The 26619-nt window shown below is 44.1% G+C and overlaps 1 protein-coding gene across 1 annotated transcript; it reads right to left on the bottom strand.

Annotated features, from left to right (window-relative positions):
• Positions 1-971: 971 nt before the first annotated feature.
• B4GALT4 (beta-1,4-galactosyltransferase 4) lies at positions 972-25090 on the bottom strand. The gene is made up of 7 exons (XM_048933756.1): positions 25005-25090; positions 12352-12840; positions 10651-10883; positions 6761-6948; positions 4178-4300; positions 1941-2045; positions 972-1634 (listed from the first exon to the last, which is right to left on the bottom strand). The coding sequence occupies exons 2-7, from the start codon at positions 12626-12628 to the stop codon at positions 1487-1489; spliced, it is 1074 nt and encodes a 357-aa protein (XP_048789713.1). The 5' UTR covers positions 12629-12840; positions 25005-25090; the 3' UTR covers positions 972-1486.
• Between the last annotated feature and the right edge of the window lie 1529 nt (positions 25091-26619).

Here is a 26619-nt window from a genome sequence, read left to right as displayed (position 1 = left end):
TAATTCACATCTAAGGAGGCCTCAGACTGTCAGCTATACTCAGCAGATGGAAATTAATCTACCATTTCAGCCATTGCTCAAATGTTAATTATCTCTCAAGGTTGATCTGCATTCAATTAAAACACTTTTGAGAAATGAAATACTAGAGGAAAAAATAAGTCAAATATGTCAACAGTAGAGCTGTGACCCTGGCAAGAGTGCATTTGTACTTACCTGACAGTGAGGCTGATGGTCTGCTCTACATCTTGCCCTTTTTGTCATCTCTCTCTATGGCAGTCAATCAGTAGCACTGCCTACAAGCCCCAACTATTTTGCAAGTGTGAGATAGGATTTTTTACCTTGCTACTTGCATAAACTAGAGTCAAATTCCTATTCTGTGTTCACTGAAAAGCTGCATCTCTCACTCAAATACCCAAGAATCTATTAAAGGCTTCATTTTTCTCAACAGTTAAAGTGATACATGTCAACCAGAGACAGAGAAATTCTATAATATAGGTTGTTGGGTTTTTTTTGTTGTGTAATTCTTAATACAGTTTCCTAAAAGAAAATCCCCCAGCTTTGCAGCTGCCTGCAAGGGCTGTGTATCCAACAGGCATGGATAAAGGACAGATCAGGTGCAATAAGGAATTTTTCTAATCAGAGTTTTAGCAGAAATCCCTGAGCATACTGGAACAGCTATCCATACCACTCCTATAAAAACAAGAATCAGAAACAGCAACAGCTTTGTTGGGTACACAGATACGCATGCTGCTAACAGTATGGCCTAAGCCATGAAAGAACAAAGAGGGGCTGAAGTTTTTCTCCATCTCACACAGCCTGTGCACTTCCTTCTAGCTCTCTCCTGAATAATGTATAACCTGCAGGCTAATGCAGAATTGAGACTTCCATTTTGCTGTGTGACACTTAAGTACTCCTACTACATGGTGAGCTGAGCTTACGAAAGACAGATGCCTTTTGAATTAAGCAGATTATATTTTATTGAGAGATCTTTAACATTTCTTCCCTATTTTCATCATTGCTGTTTCCACCCCTAAAGCAGTTTTTCTTCAGGCTGGAATAAATGAGCTTTTCTCAACAAGTTTATAGATGGTAGAAAACTCTTGTGCTTTTAAGGGGAAAAGACTGTCCTCCTCCTTTTAAAGTCTTGGTAGTGTCACCTTCCTACTTCAAACCGGAAGTTTAGGAATAGCTTTAAGAAATATTTTTTTCAGGAGACTTAAGACCTTCTACTGGACCAGCCCAAACACAGAAGCTTACAAACATCTCAGCAGAAAGTGCATAGAAGAACACCAGGACCTGCCTGTGGGTCAGTTTCATGTCTCCAGTCCTCAGAAAATGAGCTTCTCTGCTGATCAATTAGATGCCATGCAGAAAAACATTCTTCTGTGCTGCTGAGGTACTCCTTTGAGCAGAGTGCTGCAAGTCATCTGCTGTACCACCAACCACAAACGGTATCCATTGCCATTTCCTCAAACCTGTGTGGTGTTCACCCCTTTGAGGTCTTTGTCTGCGCGCTGAAATCTACCGTGATGTTGATGTATAAAGGGTTATGTTCCACTGACAGCAGTCTATAGGAACAGGAATTCAACCCATCTGTTTTCCACGTTTTAGATACCTGGCGCAGAAGCTTCATCCTGAGGACAGAGTAGAGGAGAAAATTGTTACAGCAGCACAAAACCAAACTCCGTAAGAGAGGAGTTCTAAGCTCTCTCCCATGTCCAATAATCTTAGAGATAGAGCTATAGCCATTTTGCATCTACTGGGAATACAAATTCATGCTTTTCTTATCCTCAGCATGGACAGAGGGAAACAGTCTTTCAGCACAGCATAGGGAAGAGGGGTTTAAGCCAATTAATCTCTGAAATGGTATTCTAAAAATCATAGGGCCACCTGCTGCCTGGCTCCTACAACAACAATGTAAGATAGAACACTGCTCTTACCTCTGGCTGTTCTCCTCATTGCCAAGGTCACGGTTGTGGGAGATCATAGTGTACCTGGCTACATCAGCAGCTGGCCTCATCACTCGCATCTTCTGCATCTCAACCCTGCAAGAAACAGTTGTGCCTTATGCAAGATACCACCTATAAGCCAGCTCTTAAGAAATGACGTTCTGAGACTTCAACTCTGTTAGGTGCCATGGAAGCAAGTTTATAGAACTGTAGGCAACTCATCATCATCATCTTCCACAGTCTCTTTTGCTGCAGAAAGAGAGCTCACAGAGTTGGGGTTTTGTACAGCAGGTCCAGGAGAGTGACAGATATCCCTGTCTTTTGAAGAGAAACATGTACAGTTTGCTTTAAATACATTTTACAACAGAATCCATTTAAATTAGACCAGACAATACTAGTTTTACTTCCATACATTAACCTAGGAAGTCTGTACAAACACTGCATGTTTTGCAACAAGTTTCTTTCAACTAATGTAATGAAGCCCCTACCCTAGTTCTCCACTAAGAAGAGGAAAGGAGCTTGTTTTCCTGTGGTCTGCAGGCAGCTCTGCAATTTTGAACTTTTTTTTTTCTTCATGTGAATAACCTCTTTATGAAAAAAGGGCCAGAAATGTTAACTTGCATGCATGGATTTCAGTGTCTAGCATCAGGCACTTGACTGGAACTTTTGGCCTTAAACATCATCTGTGGAGCCCAACAATTTTGCTCTGTTAGCAGCAGAAAGGGAATTAAGGAATAGCCCAGGTCTTTGCCAGTCGTACCAGCAGCTGAGAGAGCAGCAGCAGGAAACCAAGACTGAAGAAGCAGGCCCTATAGCTTTCCAATAACTGTAGCAGTAAATTATCAAAAACAACAGATGATGTGAAAATCTTTCTAATGCTCACTGTAGGGAGGAGCTAGGAAGAAAGCACAGCATTTAGCACAAAAACTAATCAGTGGAAAGTAGCAGCACTGCAGCCCTCAGTTCTTGAAAATACTGCAGGGGCTGCTGCCATCTGCTGCTTTTGCAGAGGTAGGCTGCAGTGATCTCTGTACTACGAGACCTGCTGAGAAAGGAAGCTTCCTATTCAGTACCACTACAAATACTGCAACTACCACAGTCCAAGATCTACTCAGGAAGAAAAACATGAGCTAAGGCACACTGTGTCATAGAATTTGGTTTCCATACCAAAGACCACAACATCCAGGAAGCTGTCAGGTGCCAGCACAAGAGAACATCACTTTTGATTACAAGCACTTGCAAACACCTCCAAGTTCCACCCATCTACTGCACAGCTTGTTCTATAATGTGCATGCAAACATTTGAAAGAATACCAGTAGCATGTTTGTTTGCTCATTAACTCAAGAAGCTGGGGAGTAAGATGGTTACTAACCATCCCCTGCCACTAAAAAAGCCAGCCTCTGAGTTGCCACAGAGAAGTAGGTGTCTCTAGATAGAGACTAGGGGGTGGGAAGGGAGTAGTTACAGAGACAGGACAGAAAACCACATCACCAAGTAAAGCTCTTAGATTTCTTGAGACACAGCTGACTGTTCTGCTTGAGTAACAAGAACTTTCACTGGAAGTTCCTAACTTTACCACACTTGATTTAATCAGTAACATCACCAGGAGCATGACTTGTACACCTCCAAAATGTTTTGCATATTTAAACAATTGAAAAGGGTAAACATGTAAGGACGAGAGTATATATCCAAGTTACAAACTGACAGTTTGTAAGAGCAAAAGGTACGTGGATATATGCACAGTCTTCCTAAAATGCAAACTGTCTTAACTACAGCCAATACCACCCACAAACTAAGCTCTGCTCAGATTAAGTTAGGGTAGTCAATGAGTGAATTTAAAAAAGCCAAAACCCAAGAACTCCCACACTCTTGCAAAAGGAGTAGATCTTGGTACGTTTGTATCTCAAGCAAACACTATTCCAGACTTGGAATCTTATTTTGGTTACAGCCAATTTCCAAAGTGGAATAGAAATGCTCTGGAGCTGAAACAAAAATGAACGAACAAAAACCTACCAGCAATTCTCTCAGGTTGTGAATTTGCCTAATCTTTTTGAAGAGGAAGACATATACAGAACTACTCCAAATCTCCATACAGCAATACTGTTTCAGAGTTCAAGAATTCTGTAGCATTTCACCTTTGAAGGCTAGGTTGAAGTCTCTCAGCTTTTATTTATTTTTTTAACCCAGCTCCTCCCCTTCTCACACCCATTTCCATGTAGCCTTTTTACCTGATTCGAAGGTCGTCATCTTCTCCACCCCAACCCCAATAGTTGTTAGAGAATCCATTCACCTTGGAAAACTGGTCTCTTGTTAGAGCTGTTACACCTCCAAAATATCCCTGGTAACGTAACCTAGAAGTACACAGGAAGAGAAAATGAAGAATTTAAAGGTTGAGTTACACCAACAATGAAAATACCACATAAAAACTCTTGATCTAGACCTGTCTTTTGCAGAGTTCACAATGCACAAGTCTATGATGTAGCTCCTGTTTTCTTACAGTTCTCACAAAAAGATAATGATTTGCTTTAGGCCAGAAGAGCTCTCCAGCTGAAAGAATGAAGCTTTCCTAATTAAATAGCTTCCTTATACACCTCCCCTTGCTAATCAAAAAGGCTCTGCTCCTCAAGGACCCCAATATGTAGGAAAGGAACAAAGCAGAGCACTGTAGCAGATGGAACAAGAGCTGCTCCTTCGAGGTAATGACAGCAAGCCACTGACTACCTTAGAGCTGAATCTCACAACCTTTAAATGAAAACAGCACATGCTACGAGAATTCAGCTCAAGGCAAGAGCAGTTCCAAGGTGAGGTACAGTGCAAGTTGCTTTACAACCTAAATGTCACAGAGCTCAACTGTCCTTGTCCAGGAAACTGTATCTACTTTAGAAAGGTAATTACATACCATGTTTATCTTACACCATTTTAATAATTACTTTTTTTTATGACACCCTCCACTTTCTTGGCCCTAAAGATAAGCATTACAAGACAACTTCTGCTAAATTGCCACTGCCAGCCTCAGAGGAATTGTGCAAGTGGCAGCCACTTGTGCAGCAGATTGCACTTTGATTCCCAAACATACATGAATCTAAACAGATGAACCAACTGTGGCAGCACTGGCAGAGGAGCAGTGCTTAGCACTATTTCTGGTTTACCATGAATCTGTTAAAAACAAAAAAAAAGACACTTTTTTCTCAGAGGCTGGCTGACTTCTGCTCCCATCACTGAAGCAGCTTCCTACAGGCTAAGTTGCTGAGAACCTCGTCCACTTGGGTTTTGAGCATCTGCAGGAACAGAGATACCACAACCACTCTGGGTGGCTGGTTCCAGCATCTGATCGCCTTCCAAAGTAAAAATGCTTTGTCTTCCATTTAAATTTCCTGTATTTCCGTTTGCATCCATCATCTCTTGCCTTTTGCTAAGAAGAGTCTGGCTCCACCTACCACCAAATGTTTAAATACACTGGCAGGATCTCTCTTGAGCTGCCACAGCACCAACTCTGTCTCTCTACCTGTCAGATGCTCCGGTTCCTTAATTTTCTTCATGGCCCTTCTCTGGTCTCACTCTTGTAGTCCAATCTTTCTTATACCAGGGAGCACAGAGCTAGTTAGAACACTGCAGTATCTTCTCACCAGCGTTGAACAGAGGGCAACGACTGCCGCCTCAGTCTGCAGAGGATACCCCCTCCTTAACAGCCCACAGTGCTATCTGCTGTCATTGCCACAAGGGCACAGTGCTGGCTGATGTTCTACTCTGCAGAAATGGACCTAAGAGGAGGTACTGGTGGGCACAAAGCTGCTTTCCAGTCTCCAGCATGTGCTTCCTCCTCAGGTGCAGGACTTCACACTCCCCTTTGCTGAACTTGAGATTCTTGCAGTGTACCGACTACCCCTCCAAACTTTGTATCTTCTTTGAACTTGCTGAGGGTGCTTTTTGCCCCACTGTCCAGGCCAACGATGAAGACATTAAGCAGTATCATTCCCCATACTGGCCTCAGGGTACATAAACCACTAGTGACTGACATCCAACTGGAAAGCAAGTATTATTCTGTAGAGAGAGAATGTACAAGTTCTCCTTTCTCACGCATTTAGTAAAGGAAACCCAGAGGTGAAGCAGACATTTTACTTCAAAGCGCTTGCAATCAGCTTTTGTAAAACCCACATCTAATTAATATTTAGACTGACATAACACAAGAGGTTGAATCTTGAAAGAAGCCCATTAAATGAATGAAACCACTCTAGTCATTAAATTCACCACAATCAGGAGCCTTTTTTCCTCTAAGGTGAACTGAACTTGACTTTTTGTTTTTAATTATTTACATCACAGTAACATTTAAGAGGTCAATTTAAAACCAGAACAATGCTGTATTAGATGCTGTACAGGCAGCTAATTAAATGACACCCCTATTGCTCAGTAGGTTCTTATGCTTGTGCAGATCTCAGTATCAGAAGTTACCTCTCCAACAACAAAAAGTAAGCACCAATTTTTATTAGCACAATCCTAAGATCATACTGTCAAGCCACAAGAACCAAGAGAATGCGATTTCTAGCTTAGACATAAGGTCTGTGGTATGTTGCTTTCCTCTCACAACACCCCCGGAAACCAGAATGACCATTCTTATGGGTGATCACAGGGCCAACTTCAAAGGTATCTGCGTGAAGATCTTCTGTTAGAAAGTGCTCCAGAGAGGTGGAGCATTACCATCAGAAACATGGTGTCAGATGGAAGGAAGCACTCAAGTACACAGCTTGACAAGAAGAGGGACATTATCAGAAACCTGGCACTTTCAGATCGTTCTTCTTTTCATGATTTCTTACCTGTATCCAGTACTGTTCCGGCCAACTACAAGGTGCTTTGGTTGTCTGTCACACATGTAAATATTGAAGTCATTCTCTGGCACCAGATCCACATCATGGAAAATGAAACAGTCCCAGTTCTCTTCTTTTAGAGCCTCTAAGTATCCCACATTCAGCAGTTTTGCTCGATTAAATGTGGTGCTGCCAGCCTGCGGAGACAAACAGAAAAAAAACTCTGAAAATGTGTTAACTAGAACTGTTCCCAGGCTTCTCTTCTAATCACAGAGTTGACAAGCACATTTGTGCTCCACAGTCTTTGGGTCAATAACTGTACAAAGAACAACTCTATAACATTAGGTACAGCACCAGAGCCAGTGACACAAGGCATTTCTTAAGCCTCTACATGGGTAGGGACAGGAAAGTCTACAGCCACCACAAGTATGTGTGTTGCACAATGCAATCCCACTACTGTTGCTGCTCCTGCCCTGTTACTCCATCAAACTACGTAACAGGTACCTGTAAACAATCCATGCAACCGTGTAAGACTTTTGGAAGCTTAAAAAAAATTATTCCTATAGTTATTGGTTTATAGATGTCAGAGCACTCAACACAGGTGCTTCATGCCTGCCCCCTTAGTTTAGATAATAGCAGTGCTTAAGTTCTAACAAGTTCTGTATTTCCTTAAGCTACACAGTAGGTGGCAGAGTGGGAAATAAAATGCAGGTCTCTTCCTTTTTTTTTTTTGTTAAACTCCAGCCTGTAACCTAATTATTAGGCCACACAGGGACTCCTCCTAGCACAGAGCTTCACTTCACTTTTACTAATCTTCATCATTTGCTTATGCAGCAAAGCAGTGCATCTTCACTTTTCAAAAATATCATTTTCCACCTTTTAGATACATACATTTGTATGTTTACCTGGCAGTTTTGTAAGCTTACCACGACCCCACTGATTCTGAAACAACAGGGCTGCTTATATGGCTATATATTTTTTTCTGGACTGTACAGACTAATCTGTCTGTAGAACACTTCATACACCTGAGGACTCGGTGTTAAGTTGCCTCTGAAATGGTGGTGAGGCATTGGAACAGGTTGCTCAGAGAAGTGATGGATTATCCCTGGAGATAATCAACAAACACGTAGCTGTGGCACTGTGGGACACAGTTTAGCAGGCATGGCGGGGATGGGCTGATGGTTGGACTAGGTGACCTTAGAGGTTGTCTCCAACCTTAATGATTCTGTGACTCTCAGTTGGCACTCAGAATCAAAAGGCCCAGCTATGCACTCCTAGAAAGCAAGAGGCCAGTCATTCTCTATCATTGGCAACTTGATGCATTCTTAGAAAACTAAAAAACTAACTTTTGAGAGACAGGGTTCCTTTGCTAGAAGCCATCTGGACAGAAGGAGGTTCCACTGAAAATAGAAGCTGGCCTCCCCAAGCTGAGGGAAGATTAATTGCAGGGAAAAGCAGTTGCATATAAAGTGTGTTTTAACATTCTAGTAACACTTTGCTGCAAAAGTAATTTGCTCACCATTACCAACAGCCATTTTCTCCTTGCACAAAGGTAAATTATGAGCTTTATGGCTCACCATAGCATCCACTTTGGGAAATACAGCCCGTGCTGAGAAATTGAGAGGGGGGATCATCAGTTGTCTCCATTCTGAGTCAAGGAAAAAAAAAAGTACTTTCAAAGATGCAACTAATCCAAAAATCTATAATGTCAAAAGTCCTGAGTAGTTTCAAGTGCAGAAGAGTAAAAAGAAATCTATCAGAACATTTTCTCCTGATAATGGAATCATAGATTACTGAGCAAGCAACAGAACAATTCAGGTGACTGGTATAGTACATACAGAGAACTTCACTTGTGCATCAAATCCAGACTAGTTCAGCAGCAACATCTACCACTGGTTGGCTGTGTCTCAGTCACCAGCACAGTCAGCCACCACAGCCCCCTCCTGCATCAAGGTAGTCAAACAACAGTGAGACAGCCTTCCAGGAGGGGCCATTTCAGTGCTGACCATATGCTAAACACATAGCAAAGTCTACTCTCGTCTGCTACGTTCTCCTACGTAGTTTCAAGAGAAGAATCCTGATTAAGTGACAAACTTACTTTGGAAAAGATATCACTCACACTTTAGAGATTACAAACTCACATTATTTTCAGTACCATGCTCCTTCACGTATGGACATTTGTACAGCAAAATATGATTTCTGAAATGTTACAAGTAACATTTGGAGATAAATATAAAAGGACCATTACTTAATCTTTCTCCAAAGCAAGCTCTGTTTATTTTCGTAGTTAAGATCTGGTTTTATCTGTTTCCTTTCCACAAGATGTGTAAAGCAACTACAAACATCACAAACAGAGGGTAAAAAAGATTTGCCATAGGAATGTTTTGGCTAGACTCACCTTCCAGCATTGGGGCGTGCCTACCCACAGTGAAAGACAAGCAAGAGATAACACTCATCCAAGTAAAGCTCTGATAGAGTAAATCTAGACTCAACATTGTGCTCCCATCAGACAAAACCTTCAGGCTTTTCTATTACTTTCTACTAACATGATAACAGTCTGCCTTTACCTCATGTATGCTGCTTGCCTGGTGGTGGGTTCAAGGGGAGCAAGGCTCTGGCACAAAGCTGGAGGATCATGAGGCCTCCTGAGCTGCTGGCCAATAGGATGTGTGTGGAAGGACATCTGTAGGACTGTATGATAAGTGACACGTGCCACCAAGCAATGACCCACGAGGACACTTGAGGCATTACTGCATGCCTGCTCCAGGACAGGCACAGCATCCTCATCCAGCTTAACATCTCCCCACCCAGCCTTGCTAATTGCTGAAGTGTTCAGGAGTTGAACTTGATGATCCTTATAGGTCCCTTCCAACTCAGAATATGCTATGATCCTACAATTTCAATAAATGAAGAAAGTATGCCCATTCTCCTAATTGTTTTCCATACTGCTTGTGAACTGCAGCCACTCTTGGTACAACTGCAGTATGCACTAATGCAGAAAAAAACCCTCACTTTTCCACTCTACAGGCAGCTAGATGACAACTCTAAGTAATGAAGTACTGAAAGTAGATCCTGCCACACCATCGAGCAAAAACGTAAGCTTTCACCTAGAATGGACTTGAGTCCATCCTCTTTAAATAGAGAAGGGAAACTATATTAGTTTATCCCTCCCCTCTCTTTTGTTTCCTGCTGCCTGCAAAATCTGTTCAGAATCAAAGTAGATGTAAAACACAATTAAAAAGAAATCAAGAAGATGACAACACATTACAAAAGAGAAACCTGTATTGCTTTTAGCTAATGAGATGAGAGCATAAGCACGTAAACAAAAGTCAACTTGGCACAGGTCTGTAAGCTCAGATTTTAGCCACCGACTCTGCAGAGCTTAAAAGAATACTAAATAGAAAATTATTAAGTCTTTCAGGAACTGAACACTCTGCCACGACTGTTTCTTCCCACAAGCAAAGCACATATAAGTAGTAACTGGTGTGTTTAGTTTGAAACAGAAGTACAACTGCACAACATGTGCTGCTTGCTAAGCATGACAACCAGTAAGCAGATGGGAGAGAAGAGCTAGATATGAACAGCTTCAGGTTTAAAGACAGAAAGCACGTCAGCCAAGCTGCATGCATAACAGTTGCAAGACGCTTACCTTGAAATACTAACTCTGAAACAGTAAGCTTAGACTTAGAGAAATGAACATTAGCTAGACATTGCTTCTTAATATTTCCCTGCTTTTCTAACAGCAGCTGAGATTCTGTAGTGCTACAAGCAACGGCTGCAAGCTGCCACTGTGTCCGTCAACCATCAGAAGCATGCCAAGCAGCCTCAGGAGTGGCGCTAGATGGTGGAGGTGGCAGCACACAGCTCTAAGCATCACTGAGTAGAGACACCCTTCCCACCTGGTGGATAACGTAGATGCCATAATCCAGCTGCTGCCTCTGCAGGAATGGGTGCAGGTGCTCCAGGAGGTAGAGCAGATGCCTCTCACGCTTGCGGTGCGGGATGAGGATGGCCACACGCTGCAATGCTGAACACTCTGCAGGGTGATATCGGCCCTCGGCCACCTGAGGGTTCTCCTTTTGTACTTCTTCTAGTGTGAGAGATGGACTGAAGGTCAGTTTGCTGGTACCTCCTGTAGGAAAAGTACAATAAGCTTTCCTAATTTGTTTCTGGTTGTGGCTATAGACCAGTCTCTATACTCTATAAACAGCATAAGAAACCCAGATTTAAGTCACAGTTTCCCTGGCTGTCCAAGAGAAAGATAGTACAAGAAAACCATTATGTAGGCAGCAGAACGAGACTGTACTGAGTGTTTAGTTAAACTGATGACAGTAGTGATTAAAAAACATGCATAAATACCAAGACAGATTTCATCCAGCTGCAGGAGAATTGGCCAAAAACAGCCACCAGGACAAAGCAGAGGAGAAGAGCAAAGTGGAAAGAGACACAGGACTGCTTGTGAGAAGTCATCTCTGCTTAAAGCATGAACAAAAGTATCACAGGCTTAATATTACAAATATATAAGAAAACGTGCAAAGGCTCTCTGTAAGCAAATTAAAGTATCATTGCTTCTCTTGCAAGGAGCCCCTCCAGACTCAGCAAAGCAGCGAAGGAAGTAGGTAAGCTCCACGCCAGTTCTGCAGGTGTAAGCAGTGAAGAGAACTGTCCACACACTTTTAATTAGCTGCTCAGCAGCCCAGATAATACCTAATACGCAGATATTAGATTGTTGCAATATTTTGTAAGCATCATCCATGGTCTTTGTACCTCTCAGCATCACTCCAGAGAATATCAAATCTAACTTGCAAGCAGGAACATCCTCCCCTTCATCTTATCATTAGAGCAATAGGATGGAGAGGTTTGCTCCGAACACATGCCAGGTGATGACAGAGATAAATACTATCAGTGCACAAAAGGGCTGGAATGCTGTGAGTTATCAGCATTAACATGGCTCACACTGCTGGGTTTCCAATCCCTTCAGCCTAGAAGTGCCTATTTGGTCAAGCTTTCTCATGCTAAAATCTTTATTCTGACATTCTTCCACAGCAAAGAGCAAAGCCCTGTACATCTCCACACTTCATAATCTCAGCTGCATGATATATCCTTGCTGGCTGTGTCCCCTCCCAAGGTCTCACCCACCCTTGGCCTGCTGGCTTTTGTAGGAAAAGGGATGCAAGACAGCAAGCCTTCAAAGAATCAAAGAATGGCCCAGATTGGAAGGGACCTCAAAGATCATGAATCTCCAACCCCCTGCCACAGGCAGGGCCGCCAACCTCCCCATTTAATACTACACCAGGTTGCCTTGGCACTGCTCAACAGTAGCCAGAACTGTTTTCAGTGCCATTCTAGCTGCAAATGCAATGCTCAGCACCATAGCAGCTGCCAGCCCAGCCAGACACAGCACAGTCACTCAATGCCATGAGCCACCCACCCAAAAGCACTTACTGTAACCGGTATGGTTGGTTGTTCCACAGAAAAGCATGTTGTTAAACAGCTGCTTACTGGCTGTTTTAGCTGTCAAACAGCTAATAGGAAAACAAGCAGACAATACCAAAGAGGATGTAACTTTTTAGAAGGGAGAGGAAATCCACATCACTTACGCAGATATGGAGACAGAGCTGGACAGGGACCCTGAGGTGGCTTTGTTGCAGGAACTTCTTCAGTTAACTTCATCTTTTCTTCCTTCTGACTGTCCTCTTCCTCCTCCAGGCTGATGATTTTTCCAAAATGCTTCCCCACACTCTTAAGTTTAGGAATAGTCTGTCCAGAATCCACAAAGCAACTGAACACAGCCCATAGCACCATCAAACACAAAGTGACAAGCAGGAGCACTCTGAACTTATTGAAGAAGGGAAATACATACAAGCTTAAGGCCATTGCTCCCCCGATCAGCAAAGTGCTTCCTCCCCCAAATTCCACAGTGGGTCCCCCCACTGTGCACTCAGTAGGGAAGAAGCCAAAGGTCCTAGGAAGGTTACAGTAAAGAAGGGAAACTGGAAGTAGGGAGGGCAGCTGCACTTCTTGTGGTTCTGTGATTCATGGAATTGCAGTGCTGATTGTTCTTTGAGTATCAGAAAACATCACTTAACCTGAACCAAAGAGAAGAAAAAAGGAAGAGGAGTGTTAATTTCTATGCCCTCCATTGCTGTACCTTTGAACTTCATGAAAAGAGCTTATGTCAAGATAGGGAATGATATCAGAAATACAAGCCAAATATGACAGCACCAAAATATGGAAGGAACAGCTACTATGTACAAAGTGATTAAAAACTGAGCTTTGGTCCAAGCTCAGCCACAACCAGCTGCATGACTTCAGATAAATCACTCTTCTGCACTGTTCCCCTCTCCCACTCTGTCTGGTTTTTATTGTTGGTGTGTGTTTGTTATTTTAAGATCAGAAAGTGCTACAGCTACCCCATGTTATGTCTGTGTGCAGTTCTTGGCAACACACAGGCTTTATTCTATTTTTACCAAAACTAACAGCAGCTGCAAGGCAGGGGATGCTGCTGGTTATGAATAAAGCTATATTCCACCACCAAAATAATAAACACAAGATCACTCTCTTTTGGAAGAAAACAGTTAAATTCTTCAGACATATCATCTGTGTTATACTGCCATACACAACACAGCATGAAAAATAAAATACTTGATCAGCACCAAAAAACCTTCCTCCATATCTGCTGCCTGACAGTATCACCTTCTTTCTGCATCTTCACCCAGAATTTATCACATACGTCCTTCTCCTTTAGTAGCGATAGGACAAGGGGGAAGGGTTTTAAACCAAAAGGCAGATTTAGGTGAGATGTTAGGAGGAAACTCTTTACTCAGAGAGCAGTGTGGTACTGGCACAGCTGCCCAGAGAGCTGTTGGGCGCCCCATCCCTGGAGACATTCAAGGCCAGGCTGGATGGGGCCCTGGGCAGCCTGAGCTGGTGGGGGCAGCCCTGCCAACAGTAGGAGGTAGATATGGATGGGCTTTAAGGTTCCTTCCGACCCAAGCCATCCTATAATAAGAAAGCAACCAGACAACGAAATCCTCCTGCTTTTCAAGGGAAAGGTTTGGTTTTTCAGTGTTTGATTTATGAGGATCTAATCCTTTATTCTGCTTCCTCACCTTTTTAAGAACTTGGTTTTCATACAGGCTTTCATTGCCATCATGCTATAAAGTTACAGTGCTAATACTTATGCCCAGTGGAACACAGCAGAGAAAGAATGAGATTTTAGTAAAAGAGCACCTTGATATGGAAAGCATGAAGAAACTGCCACGTGTAAAAAGAACAAGGACTGAGGAGAAACAAAGCAAAGGCACTGATGAAAGCCAAAGCACCTGAATCAGGCTGCATCACAACAGTAGCACAAAAAAACAAGGTTATCTTGCACTAGCTCTCAGAATACATAAGAATCTCTGGAGAGACACCACAGGCAGAAGGAATACAGTAATACTACATTCCTACTAGTTTAACTCTGATATTTTCTGGAAGAGTTTGCTCATCTGCACAGATCACAGAATCCCAGCATATCCCAAGTTGGAAGGGACCCACAAGGATCATCAAGTCCAACCACCAAGCCTGCATGGGAGCACCCAAAATTCAAACCCTATGTCCAAGATGTACATGGGAGCCAAACCTGGGGCTGATGAGGTGAATTGCACTACGCATTGCCTGAGCGTCTCAGTTTGCTGGGAACTGACAGACAGCGCAGTGCCCAGGAGGCAAGATACTTAACGGCAAACCTTCTTTCTCTATGAACAGCTCTGATGCAGAATGTGCGATGCAGTGAATCCTTACTACAGAATTACTTAGCACAGGTCCTCCACATACTTACCCCAACATACTGTGCTCCAGCAAACCATCAATCTTCCTTTCACCACAGCCCTGGGGCAAGCAGCATTCAGCCATAATACAGCCCAGTATTAAAAACACAGGTACAAAATGCTGGTTGTAACTCACAACAAAAGCCTCAAAGGAAGCCCATCACATTCTGCAGCATGCTGACAACACACTCCAGATAACACTGACCCTGACAGAGTACACAGGAGTTGCTCAGCACCAACCCACCCAGCAGCCCACCTCTCCTTCTGGTACCTGCCCAGTGCTTTTGCTACCTATGGCACAGGGTACAACACATTCTGAGGGGTAGCACTTTTGACACTCTTGTTCTTTTTGTGATTATAACATCTTAATATCCATTGATTATACAGTACTCCATCCCATCTCAAGAAGAGAGCGTTCATTTTCCAGCAAGCACGATATTCCATTTCAGCCTGGAAAAATCAGTAAGAAAGCAGTTGCTGCTTTACAGTTAAGAAAAAAAACAACGTTTGATAAGGGCTCAAACAGAACGTGGATGAAAAAGCTCCATAAGAGCCTCGACTCAATCAATTTATTTAACAGAGATTTGGGAAAGTACTCCCTAACCAGAGAATGAGCTGCAGATAGAGCTACTATGTATCAAATACCACAGGGAAAAAGTATGAGATAAGGAAGGAACAGCTGACTGGAATGAAAGTAACAGGAAAACTACAGGAAAGGAATGGAAGACAAAGATGCTGAGACTTGCAAAGAACTTATTTCAGTAATGAGATTTACTTCCTATATCTTACTAAGCCTTGCTGGCATATGCGCTATAGTAAAATAAGCTGCAGCCATGAAGCCCTGAGAGATGACAGCAGAAATACTGTATTCATACACATTAAGTAATTCCAGTTTCAAGCTTGACTAATGAGCAGAAAAACAGTAATATTTGTTTTCAAATACTACTCACTGAAACACTGCATTTCTTTCACCCAATCATCATTTCCTCATTAGCTTTCATTAGTTGTCACACCAGAGAAAGGCTGCTGCATGGCACAAGTGATTCTGAACCACAGCTTCATTCTGATTTCAGCTTGGTCATTTCAATCTGTGCCACTGCAGTGACTGAGGAAGTAACAGCTCCTTACCCTGCTGTCCTGTCCCATTGTGTGCCACCACCGAAACAACAGGTGTGCAAATAAAAGGAAGACTGCCCACGTCATTGGTGGCTTGTACTTAAATATGTGGGAAATCAGTGATAAGCAGTATGACTGACCTGACAACAGTGCATGCTGAACTCAATAAACAACAAGTTATTGACCCAAACTTTGTATCTTGCTCATCTCAACACTACCTGCAAGTTTCCAGGAAGTAATGCTGATTTACTGCCTTTCACAAACCCACTTTTACAGTGCACCATTTAGCAGCTAGAACACTCCCAAGGCAGCAACTTCCACAAATCAAAAGTATCACCCCATAAAGTTGTGTCTGCAATGGAGATTTTCTCCTCCCATGACCAACCCAAACGCGTTCTAGACCAACATGAGCTCAAAAGGGTACCAAGATCAGATACTGAAATTAACAAGCAGAAGTGACTCTACCAACAGATAGACTACAAAAGACAATTAAAGATTATGGAAAAAAATATCAAGATGGAAGGAAAGACAATATCAGGAGGCAATCAGCAGCATCAGCCAGAACACTCTGCAGAAGCCTCACTCTTTTCAATACCAGGAATAGCATGTAGATGACAAACCATGAAAATAAACCCCAAACTGTAACGCACCAAGCTTATTTCTACCCTCCTCCTCTACCATTCAGCTAGGTGGAAGCTCACACGTACCAATTTTCTTTGTCAGCTGTATGAATTTCCTTCACAGGCAGACATTATTAAAATTCACAATACCTAACCAACATCCAAACTATACTACTGGCAATGTAAGTTACTCTGTATGATAACTAAAATCACATCTTACTGTGCTCTATGGCATCAATTGGTCGTTGCTCTTGCTTAAAATACACTTGAGCACTTCTGGCAGTGGCACACATGTGCATGTACAATTACAAACAATTAGTCAGCTTCAGCTCATCACAACAGGGCACAATTCCTGTTTCATTAACTTACAAGTTGATATTGTGATGTTTGCATTTTTATGACACCCACTGGACCTTAAATTCAAAGAAAAGGACAAGCAAAAAGTTGGGTAATAAAACATTGTCTTTCAGGCCAGGTCTTTCACATAGGTAAAATTTAACCACTGCCTCTCTAACGTATATTGTTTTACTACTTTGCACTATGGGCTTTTCACGTTTTGTTGTCCTTAGTAAAACAGTACTTGCTTTGAAAAAGCAATCTTTCACCAGCAAACCTGATAGACTGGTGTGCCTGGGTTGCTGAGTACAGCAGCTAATCCAGCCTTGAGAACACTCAAGGTGTGGTTCTTGTAAGAAAGAGTTAGTCCAGTGTTAAAAGACCATGTGCAGAGAAGTGGTATGAAGGCCCAAAGCTGTAACACAGCCATCAAGTCATTGCTAATGGGACAGCCTTAATAAAAAAAAAGCTACCTCTGACCTTCATTAAAGGAACCCAAAAACTTTCACAGAAATCTGAAGTGCAACTCTCCTCCTCTGAAATAACATCTTTCAGTGAAGCAGAACCAAACTTAGCCTGAGAGCATTACAGCTGACTACAGATGCACAGCACTGCAAGACACAAGGTTAAAAAGCATTCAGGATTACACCCATTTCAAAGCCCACTGAAAAAAGAAATTAAACCAATAACAGAGTTATCTGGTATCAGCCAGGATTCCAAAAAGCAAGGATTGAACAATTAAAAAGGTCAGACACCAAGAAAATAACTATATCCACAATCATCCTAATGCCAAAATTAAAAGCAGCAGTGGGTAAGCAGAGCAACCTTCTTACCCAAGTCTGCTGAGAAGTAATTAAATCCTCTACAGCTGACAAGCTAGAAAAAATCACTGTACAGCACACAGCATCAGCTTGTCTATGCAAAACAGATCAAGTCCTCATGTTCTTAAGAGCATAAAACCATTCCTTACACAGGCATCTCTCTCATTTTAGCAGTTGAGCTTTTCAGTCTGGCTTTAAGCTAATAGATTTTTAACACCTCTTTTATACGGTACTTGTTTAATCCTATTCCTCTTCTTACTGAGGAAGCACTGACAGCTCTGAATAATGATAAAGTCACGGGCTAGTTTTCCCCACTGCACACACAGCCCTCAGTCGAACACCTATTCCAGAGTTTTCCACTTTCCAGGACTTCAAGCCAAAGGAAGCAAGCACATTAAACACTCACTGTTGCAGCTGCTGCCACATCTCTCGTCCTGTAGAGCAGTCACTGCTAGAAGTATGGAGAGCCCTGAGCAAGCGGCAGGCGCTTTCCAGCCAGGAAACCCCACACCATAAAGAGAGCTCTGTTACCTTTCGCATGCTGCAGGAAAGAGTGAACTCAAAAGTCTCAGAATGACTTTAAAAAACAAAAAGCCAACACATCCAGCTTGTCCCTGGCTGTACAGAGGTCCCACAGGCCCCTCCCTCCGCTCACATGTCAGGAAGGAAAGGCAGCCAGCCTCTCTGCTGGCCCCAAGGCATGGCAGAACAATATGGGGGGTACTCAGGCACACCTGAACCGAGCAGCAGGCCAGGAGCTGTGCTGCAATATAAATAACTACTATAATAAACAATCCTATTAAAAACTACAGCTCAGGCCTTTGCTCCTAAAAGCACACCGTGATTTTTATCAGAGCCTTTCTGGTACCTGTTTTATTTGGAGATTTTTGGAGTAGGAGATGCCATTTTTCTTGGACAGATCAAGCTGCCTGTCCTTTTGATTATACCCATGGAGATGAGCGTAACAGGATAGGGTATGCCTGTTCTTCCAGCAGAGTCAACAGGACAAAAGTGACAGTGGCATCTCTTCACCATCACAGCACTAGAGCTGTTGGCCAAGCGATGCTTTGCCCCACTGTTGCTGGGACAAGTCCTGCCACTGGGCTCCCCAGCAGCCATATATCAAGCAGGCAAACCCTTCCTTCAGTGGAGTTGCACCTGTGTGAGGCTGTGACTTTCTCATACTCAGAGAACGCACGGATGAGGCTTAAGTCACACTGGGTACACAGCTGGGATTGATTGCATTCAAGGTGGGGAGAGAAAGGACAAATGTAATCCAAACCTGTATGCACTCTTTGTGCAACCCTGTTCCAATGAAGTACATGTTTGACAGCTTTGCCAGTAAGCCTTCTCTATGCCACAAATACTTATTATCAGGACTATATCAGAATTTTTGGGAAAACTTTGTTTCAATCACCTAGTATCGTGGGAAAAAATGCCTTCAGTATTGCAGTACAGTAATACTGAAGTAATATAGTAATACTACCAGCTGTTACAGCCTCACCTTCCTCTCTACTCCACAGAGCAGACTGTAGAGCTAATCCCCAAACTGTACTTACATCGCACCACCACTGACTCACACAGATGCAAGGTTTGCCAGATCAGGAGGCAAGCAGTATTTCCAACACTCTTCTGCGATCCTCCAACAAGCCTTCCCACAGCGAAGGTCAGAAAGCAGCTTTTTGTTAAATAGAACTTAAATAGAAGTTACTTTAGGAGGATGATTATATACAAACAAATGATGACAAACAAAGGAGGACCAAAACGATACAATGAATGGTAACTGACTGTGAACTTCCTCACATTAGTGTTATGCCTGAAATCTAGTCTGTGAAAGGGATGCTTCTAGCAGTAAACATAGCATATCCAAACACAGGCTTCTAATACCTGCATTTCATTTTACTCATGGTATTCTCTTACTCTTGATAGTCAGGAAAACACATATAGAAGAAAACAGAAAACGTGAAATTTATGATTACATCAACTCAAACATTCCCACTCTAAAATGGAACAAAGATCACAGTGTCAAAAAACATCTGCTAGTTTAGCTTCCCATAACTGAAAATATCTGCTAAAAGTTAGCTACAGAAGTTAATGTTAAATGCCCTCATTACTTCAGCAAACAAAGGAAGACAAGCCTTTGAGCTCTGATATCCGCATACCTCATTTTGTTATAGCAGTTTCACATCAGGTTCAACCATGACAGGTTCCCCAATGGCCAGCACAACCACCATGGATGCACTATACACAATTTCAGTTCATCAGGGCTTTGAAATAAGGGAACAGGCACCAGAAAGCAGTAAGCAGAACTCAAGAAAGCAATCTTGAAAACATCCACCTGCCCAAAGTTGCTACTCACCCACTGACTTCTCTCCACGTTCTCATTCTACTACTATTGCAGAAAGCTCTGATCAGTAAGATATGAAAAGCTTGTGGGTCCAATAAGGACAGGAAGGTGACTTACCCAAGTACTATAGCAGGTAAACCAGACTTAGAGAAAATTAATTTATTGCCAATGAAAAATAGAGTAGAATGGCGAGAAACTATGAGAAGAAAAAAAAAACCAAATATCTTCCCCACATCCCCTTCTTCTAAGGCTCAACTTCACTCCTTCACTCCCAGCTCCTACAGCTCCCCTCCACCAGCAGCACAGGGAGAAGGGCTGTGATCAGCCTGAGGCAATTCCTCTCTGTTGCTCCTTCCTTACACTTTTTCCTGTTCTTGGCTAGGTTCTTCCCACGGACAGCAGCCTTCAGGATGAATCTGCTTCTGCACAGCTCTCCACAGGCTGCAGCTTCTTCAGGAAACATCCATCAGCTCCACTGTAGGATCCTTCACAGGCTGTAGTGGTGCTTGGGGCTGGTTTTCTCCATCAGATGCCAGAACACAGCCACAGCTCCACCAGGCTCTCCTCCTCCACACGCTGCAGGGCAGTCTTTGCTCTGGCAGCTAGAACAACTCCTCTCACTCCTTCTTCACTGCCACTGCTGTTTACTGGGCCATTTCACACTCTTACTTCTGCCTCTTGCCTCATTCCTTTCTCTCACATCTACCATGCAGCATTTTGCCCTCCCTTAAACGTTTTCCCAGGGTGTCTGATTGACTCACCATTGCTCCAGCAACAGATCTGTGTCAGTCAGCGACAGCAGGTATACAGCTGCATTAGTACAGTTTTATCCGTTGAATCAATCTGCCTCTGGTTAACTGAGGTTTTTTGCCTGTTCATCTACAGTCACAACTACACAGCATAACTGTTCTGCCATCTCTACACCAACCTATCTTCAGCAGACAAACCTGAAGCAACCATTTCAATGATGCACAAGAAATTTCAATTCACACTTCCATTGAATTTAGCCTCAAAAGGCATCTTGGCTTCAGCATCGTTCTCGCTTTAGATCTTTACCTCTTAAACATTACAAAGTGGATATACAGTCGCTTCCAATGTTTCAGTGATCCAGCGAGAAGCAAACGTTTTTTTTTTATGATTCCTTAAAAAAAGAGAGGCCAAGTTCTTGGCAAATACTCAGTGCCTGTAACATCACATCAAGATTCCTGAGATGGCCTGATCCTTTACTGTGAGTGACCCAATGTTACTGCTAAGCGCGGGCTGGGTGATTCAGTGCTATCAAATACTTCAGTGCAGTTTTCACTTTCCTAAAACATAATGAGCTCTGATTTTACTCTAGAAAACGCACTCTGACTTCTCCATGCCAAGAAACACACTTATGAATCGCTTCCTTCGTTACACCACTCCATCTGAACCACTGACCCCAGTCCGAGTGCAAAGAGATGAAGCACACAGAAACCAGAACTGGTACACCCTATAATTACCTACTTTTAACTACCTCCCCTATAACTGCTTACCACAAACACATCTTTCTAAAAATACAGCGCGGCTTAAAAGCACCTTTCCCTTACCATCAGTGGAATATTCTAAAAATGCACATGCCAAAACAGATCTCTGCTAACACGGGGATCTCGTAACAGGAAGGTAAAGATACGACTCAGCTTAGCAGCCCCCTACTTTTTGGCATCTGCTGGCTTCCTGGAAACAGTATGGGACAGAAGTTGTAATAAGATATGCAGATGTGTCTAATACTTGTAAACTGAAAATCATATACCTATTTGTCTGTAAGAAAGTTGTAAAAAACAAGAACTTAAAAGCGGTGCGTGCTATTACAAATAGCTCCTAGAAGCTGAACCTCACTCCTTCTCACAGAAGTACTTCAAGCCTAAGAACTGCAGAGACATTCCAAACGAAGCTTCACAGTATTCATGGAATCATAGAATGCCCTGGGTTGAAAAAGACCACAATGATTATAAAGTTTTAACCCCCCTGCTATGTGCTGGGCTGCCAACCACCAGACCAGGCTGCCCATTTTCCCCTTTTACAGTCCTATCTCATCAAGCATGACAAATTGCCAGTGCCTAGTGCTAAGAGAGCCATGAAGTAACTGCACGCACGGTATGATTTTGTTAAGCAATCAAACATACAGGATGTATTTCATGTTATAACACCACTGAGAGCTACACAGATTTCCAGCCCATTTGCAAAAGGATTTTTTTTTTATATATAGAAGATAAAGTTTCAGATGTACAATGTAAGAGCTCCAATTCATATCCTCCTGAAGTGCTGTGAACTAAGACAGCATTCAAGAGAATTCAGAACTGCTTCAGCAGTTCTATTTTAAGTTATGAAAGCCATTGTATTCCAACTGCTTGCATGAGTAATTCTAAACCCTTGTAACAGTATTCCTATAAATCAAGACACTATCACACCTTCAGGACAAGCAGCCCAGTAAAATTTCAGGCAGTTAGAGAGTGCATCGCTATTCCACCCAGTACAGAATCACAGAATGGCCCAGGTTGGAAGAGATCTCAAGGATCAAACTCCAACCCCTCTGCCACATGCAGGGCCCCCAACCTCCCCTTTTAATACTAGACCAGGCTGCCCAGGGCCCCATCCAACCTGGCCTTGAACATCTCCAGGGACGGGGCATCTACAACGTCTCTGGGCAGCCTGTTCCAGCACCTCACCACTCTCACAGTGAAGAACTTCCTCCTGACATCCGACCTAAATCTTCCCTCCCTCAACTTAAAACCATTTCCCCTTGTCCTGCTGTTATCTACACTTTCATGTTTGTAGACTCCCTTTAGGTACTGAAACGCTGCAGTGAGGTCACTCTGCAGCCTTCTTTTCTCCAGGCTGAAAACACCCAGCTCTCTCAGCTTGTCCTCGTAGGGGAGGTTTGCTTTAACCCTGCAATCATCTTTGTGGCCCTCCACTGGACCCTCTCCAACAGCTCTGTACTGGGGGCTCCACACCTGGACACAGTACTCCAGATGGGGCCCCAGAAGAGCAGAGTAGAGAGGGACAATCACCTCCCTGTCCCTGCTGGCCACCCCTCTGCTGATGGAGCCCAGGATACAATTTGCTTTTCCAGTCAGTTACTCATCCCTCTGCCCTACCTCAAATCTGATCTTGCTGGAGAGCTAAAGGTGAGAAATGACGCTGTGTACTCTTTCTGCCTCATTACACAAGTAAGTAGCAGCCAGGCTCCGGCCCTTTCCAAGAGCCTGAGGATGTTGGTTGTGGGTGGGGAAACAACACTTAACTCAGAAGTGGAGTACGTGGCTCTTCCAACCCTTCACTTCCTCATTACTGTGCAGGTCTTATCCTCCCATCTCGCTGATGAAAAAAAATCAGCTGCAAGATTGAAGACTGAGGTACAGCAGAGGGGAACAGAAGGTTAGTGCTGCAGAGTGATGTCAGATCCTAAAATTCTGCTACCATTTCAAATTGTATGCATTTAGAATCCCCACTGTAACAGTTTAAAAGGATTATCTGAATTAGGACGCGTGGTAACGTAATCAATTCACTGCCAAAGTACCACCCATGCTGTTACTCTCAGCATCGCTGCATATATGCAAAAAAGATAGTGAAAAAAAGACACCATATCTGTAAGGCACATTACATGCAGGTATGCCAAAGCACATGGAATGAGAAAAGTATAAAGAAAAAAGCAGAAGTCTGACACTAATATAAATCCCTTAAATACACTTGAAACTATAAGAAAAAGTGTGATGGAAGCTCACTCCCATGGCTCTACGTGTTGTTTGAGGTCCTATTCATGCAGCACATAACAAGCAGCTCCTGAAATCAGAAACAGCCAGCCCAACCACGCAGCACTGGGTGACTTCTGGCCTAACTATCTGCCTAAGCATGCCAGGTGTTCTGTTTTCTGGGCTTGTTTTTTTCAAACTGGACACATGCATCAAGCAGGAGGACATTCAGACACGCTTCATCACTTCCAGCCAACTTCAAACTCTTGTGCAACCTAGATTCAGGATCACATAACAGCAACCAGAAATCAAGCACACCTTAGCATCAAGTTTTTTTTCTAACTTTATTTAAAAGAATAATGTGGGAACTCAAACCAGAGAGCGAGAGAAATACTCAGACCTTCTAAAGCTGAAGGACCAAATTTCTTACCAGTAAGCAGAAAGGTATTTGTGAAAATGAAATACAGCTGCTACAGAAACAACCAGGAAATACCTACATAAATCAAAACCGTGACCCATCTGACTTAAAGAAAATGCTTCTCAACAGCACTTACTTACAGCACATTGGAAGAAAAGTGAGATACTTCAGCACAAAGGAGGTTTGGGAAAACATTCTCACTAAGTTGAGGAGTGATAAGTGAACAAAACAAAATCCACAAGCCACACTTTTCGGCAGCCAAGAAGTGTAATCGCCTCTGAGTTGCAGAGAAATAAATTCCTTAGAGGAAGTGTTACACCTCTGAATTGCAGAGAAATAAATTCCTTAGAGAAAGTGTTTCTTGTAACTACCCACCTTACTCATACAAAAACAAGCATAAATACTTCAAGAATGAAAACAGATCCTGAAGTTTGCATTTCCTTGTTTAACTTCAGCCATCTCAGCTGCAGCAAAATTACACCTCTCTTCTTTCTAATTCTTTCTACTGAAAACCCAGATCTCCTGAACTCAGCCCCTGTCCCTTGGGAACCTCTTTAGCTGCTCTCCAGGCTGCCCCTCCTGAGCACAGCCATGGCGGGAAGCTACACGCATCCCCTCGGATCGCTGCCCGGAGTCCCCAGAGCTACGGCCGGAGCAATGAATGAGATTCGCTTCTCATCAGCGGGAAAGCTTCAGAGAGCTGCACCGCTCGCCTCTTCTTCAGGTGCGAGATAGAGAAAGCAGCATCAGACACCTCATTCCCATAGGGCCGCTCAGAAGGTCGGTCATAACCGGGCACATCCGTGGTACGGTCCCCCGCCCCGCAGTGCCACCCATCGGCCCGCTGCCTCTTGTACACGTGGGCAGCGACAAGCTACGGGGCAGCGCCAAGCTACGGGGCCCGACGCGCTCACTCTACGCACCACCGCTACGCGTGTGGCCGCAGCCCCCCGCGCTCCCCCCCCCGACTTACCTCCCCCCCAACGCCGAGCTGACCAACCACCCGCTGAGCGCTGCAGACCCTTGGAAGCGCCCGGCGCGGCCCGTCACACCACCCCCACCACTCACCTCCCCCTGGTCGCTCAGCCACCGGCGCCCCCCGCGCGCACGCGCACTGCCGCTGCCCGCCGGCGCGTGCCGGGGGGCGGGCCGCCACCGTTACGCCCCCCAGCACACATATACGCGCGCACACACACACACACCTCCCGACCATAGAGAGTGGGGGGCAGAGCGGCAGTCTCCCGCCATAGAGAACCTCCCCCCTCCCCCCCTTTTCCTTCCCCAGCCCGCGTTGGGTAGAGCGGCCGGCCGGCCGGCTGCTGGTGAGGCAGCGCGGAGTAGCGGGCCGCAGGCCTTATCTGCTTGTTTGCCTTGGCGATCGGCTGCGATCTCGGAAGGCATAACTTAATCAGCGGGGGTCAGACGCCGCAGGGTGCTTGTGGCCGGGAAGCAGGAACCCTGCCAGCTCTCCCTCAGCTTTGCAGCAGTGCCGCTTGGGAGCTGTGAGGCTGAGGGCATCGCTGCGCCCGTGCCGCTGGGACCTGTCAGTAGGCCGGAGCTTCCGCTCTTCTCGGATCGTAGGTTTAGAGAAGGAGACGTTACGTGGCAGGAGTCCTCTGAATTACCTCTGCTGTGAAGAAGGGCTGAGGGAGCTGGGCTTGTTCAGCCTGGAGAAAACACCGGGACGCCTCGTGGCGGCCTGGAGTAATTGAGGGGCTCTTAAAAGCGGAAGGGAGATGACTGTACAGGGGCAGATAGTGACAGGATGAGGGGTTTTAAACCAAAGGAGGGGAGGTTCAGATTAGACTTTGGAAATTAATTACTCAGAGAGTGGTGAGGTACTGGCACAGGCTGCCCAGAGAGCTATGGGTGCTCTATCCACAAAAGCTAGGCTGGATGGGGCCCTAAGCAGCCCTGGCGACCAGCAGCTCTGCCCACAGCAGGGGGTAGGCATGGATGAGATTTAAGGTCCCTTCCAACCCAACCATTCTGTGAAAATCTCCTGAGATCAGAGCTCTATGAAAATCGGAAAGTCAGGTTTGTTTCCATTAGCACTGCTAAGAGAAGATTTCAGAGCCACGTGGATTAGTTTCCCATTCATACGCACATCCATGAGCTAAAGTAAAATTGTTTTATAACAAAATCATAGCATGCTTTGGGTTGGAAGGGATCTTTAATATCATCTAGTTCTAGCTCCTCCCACTAGAGCAGCTTGCTCAGAGCCCCATGAGTCTGGCCTTGAACATCTGCCAGGAGGGAGCATCCACAACTTAACTGGGCAAGCTGTTCCAGTGTCTCACCACCCTGACAGTAAAGAATTTCTTCCTAATATGTAGTTTGAATGTACACTCTTCCAGTTAAAAGCCATTTCCCTTTGTCCTGTCACTACATGCCCTTATAAAAAGTCCCTCCCCAGCTTTCCTGTAGTCCCCCCTTCAGGTACTGAAAGGCCACTCTAGAGAATGCTGGTAAGACCCTCAGAGCCTTCTCCAGGCTGAAGAGCCCCAGCTCTCTCAGCCTGTCCCCATAGGGAAGTGCTCCAGCCCTACAATCACCTTCACGGACCTCCTCTGGACCCACTCCGACAGCTTGATATCCTTCCCCTTGTAGAAAATGAGTAGAAGTACCATTTTCTTAGGCATGGACCCAAATTCTATGCCAGACTTTCTTCCTTGCAGAACGT

The sequence above is a fragment of the Lagopus muta genome, chromosome 1, assembly GCF_023343835.1.
Source record: "Lagopus muta isolate bLagMut1 chromosome 1, bLagMut1 primary, whole genome shotgun sequence".
In the NCBI taxonomy this organism is placed as follows: Eukaryota; Metazoa; Chordata; class Aves; order Galliformes; family Phasianidae; genus Lagopus; species Lagopus muta.
This window is presented reverse-complemented; position numbering and strand designations above follow the sequence as displayed.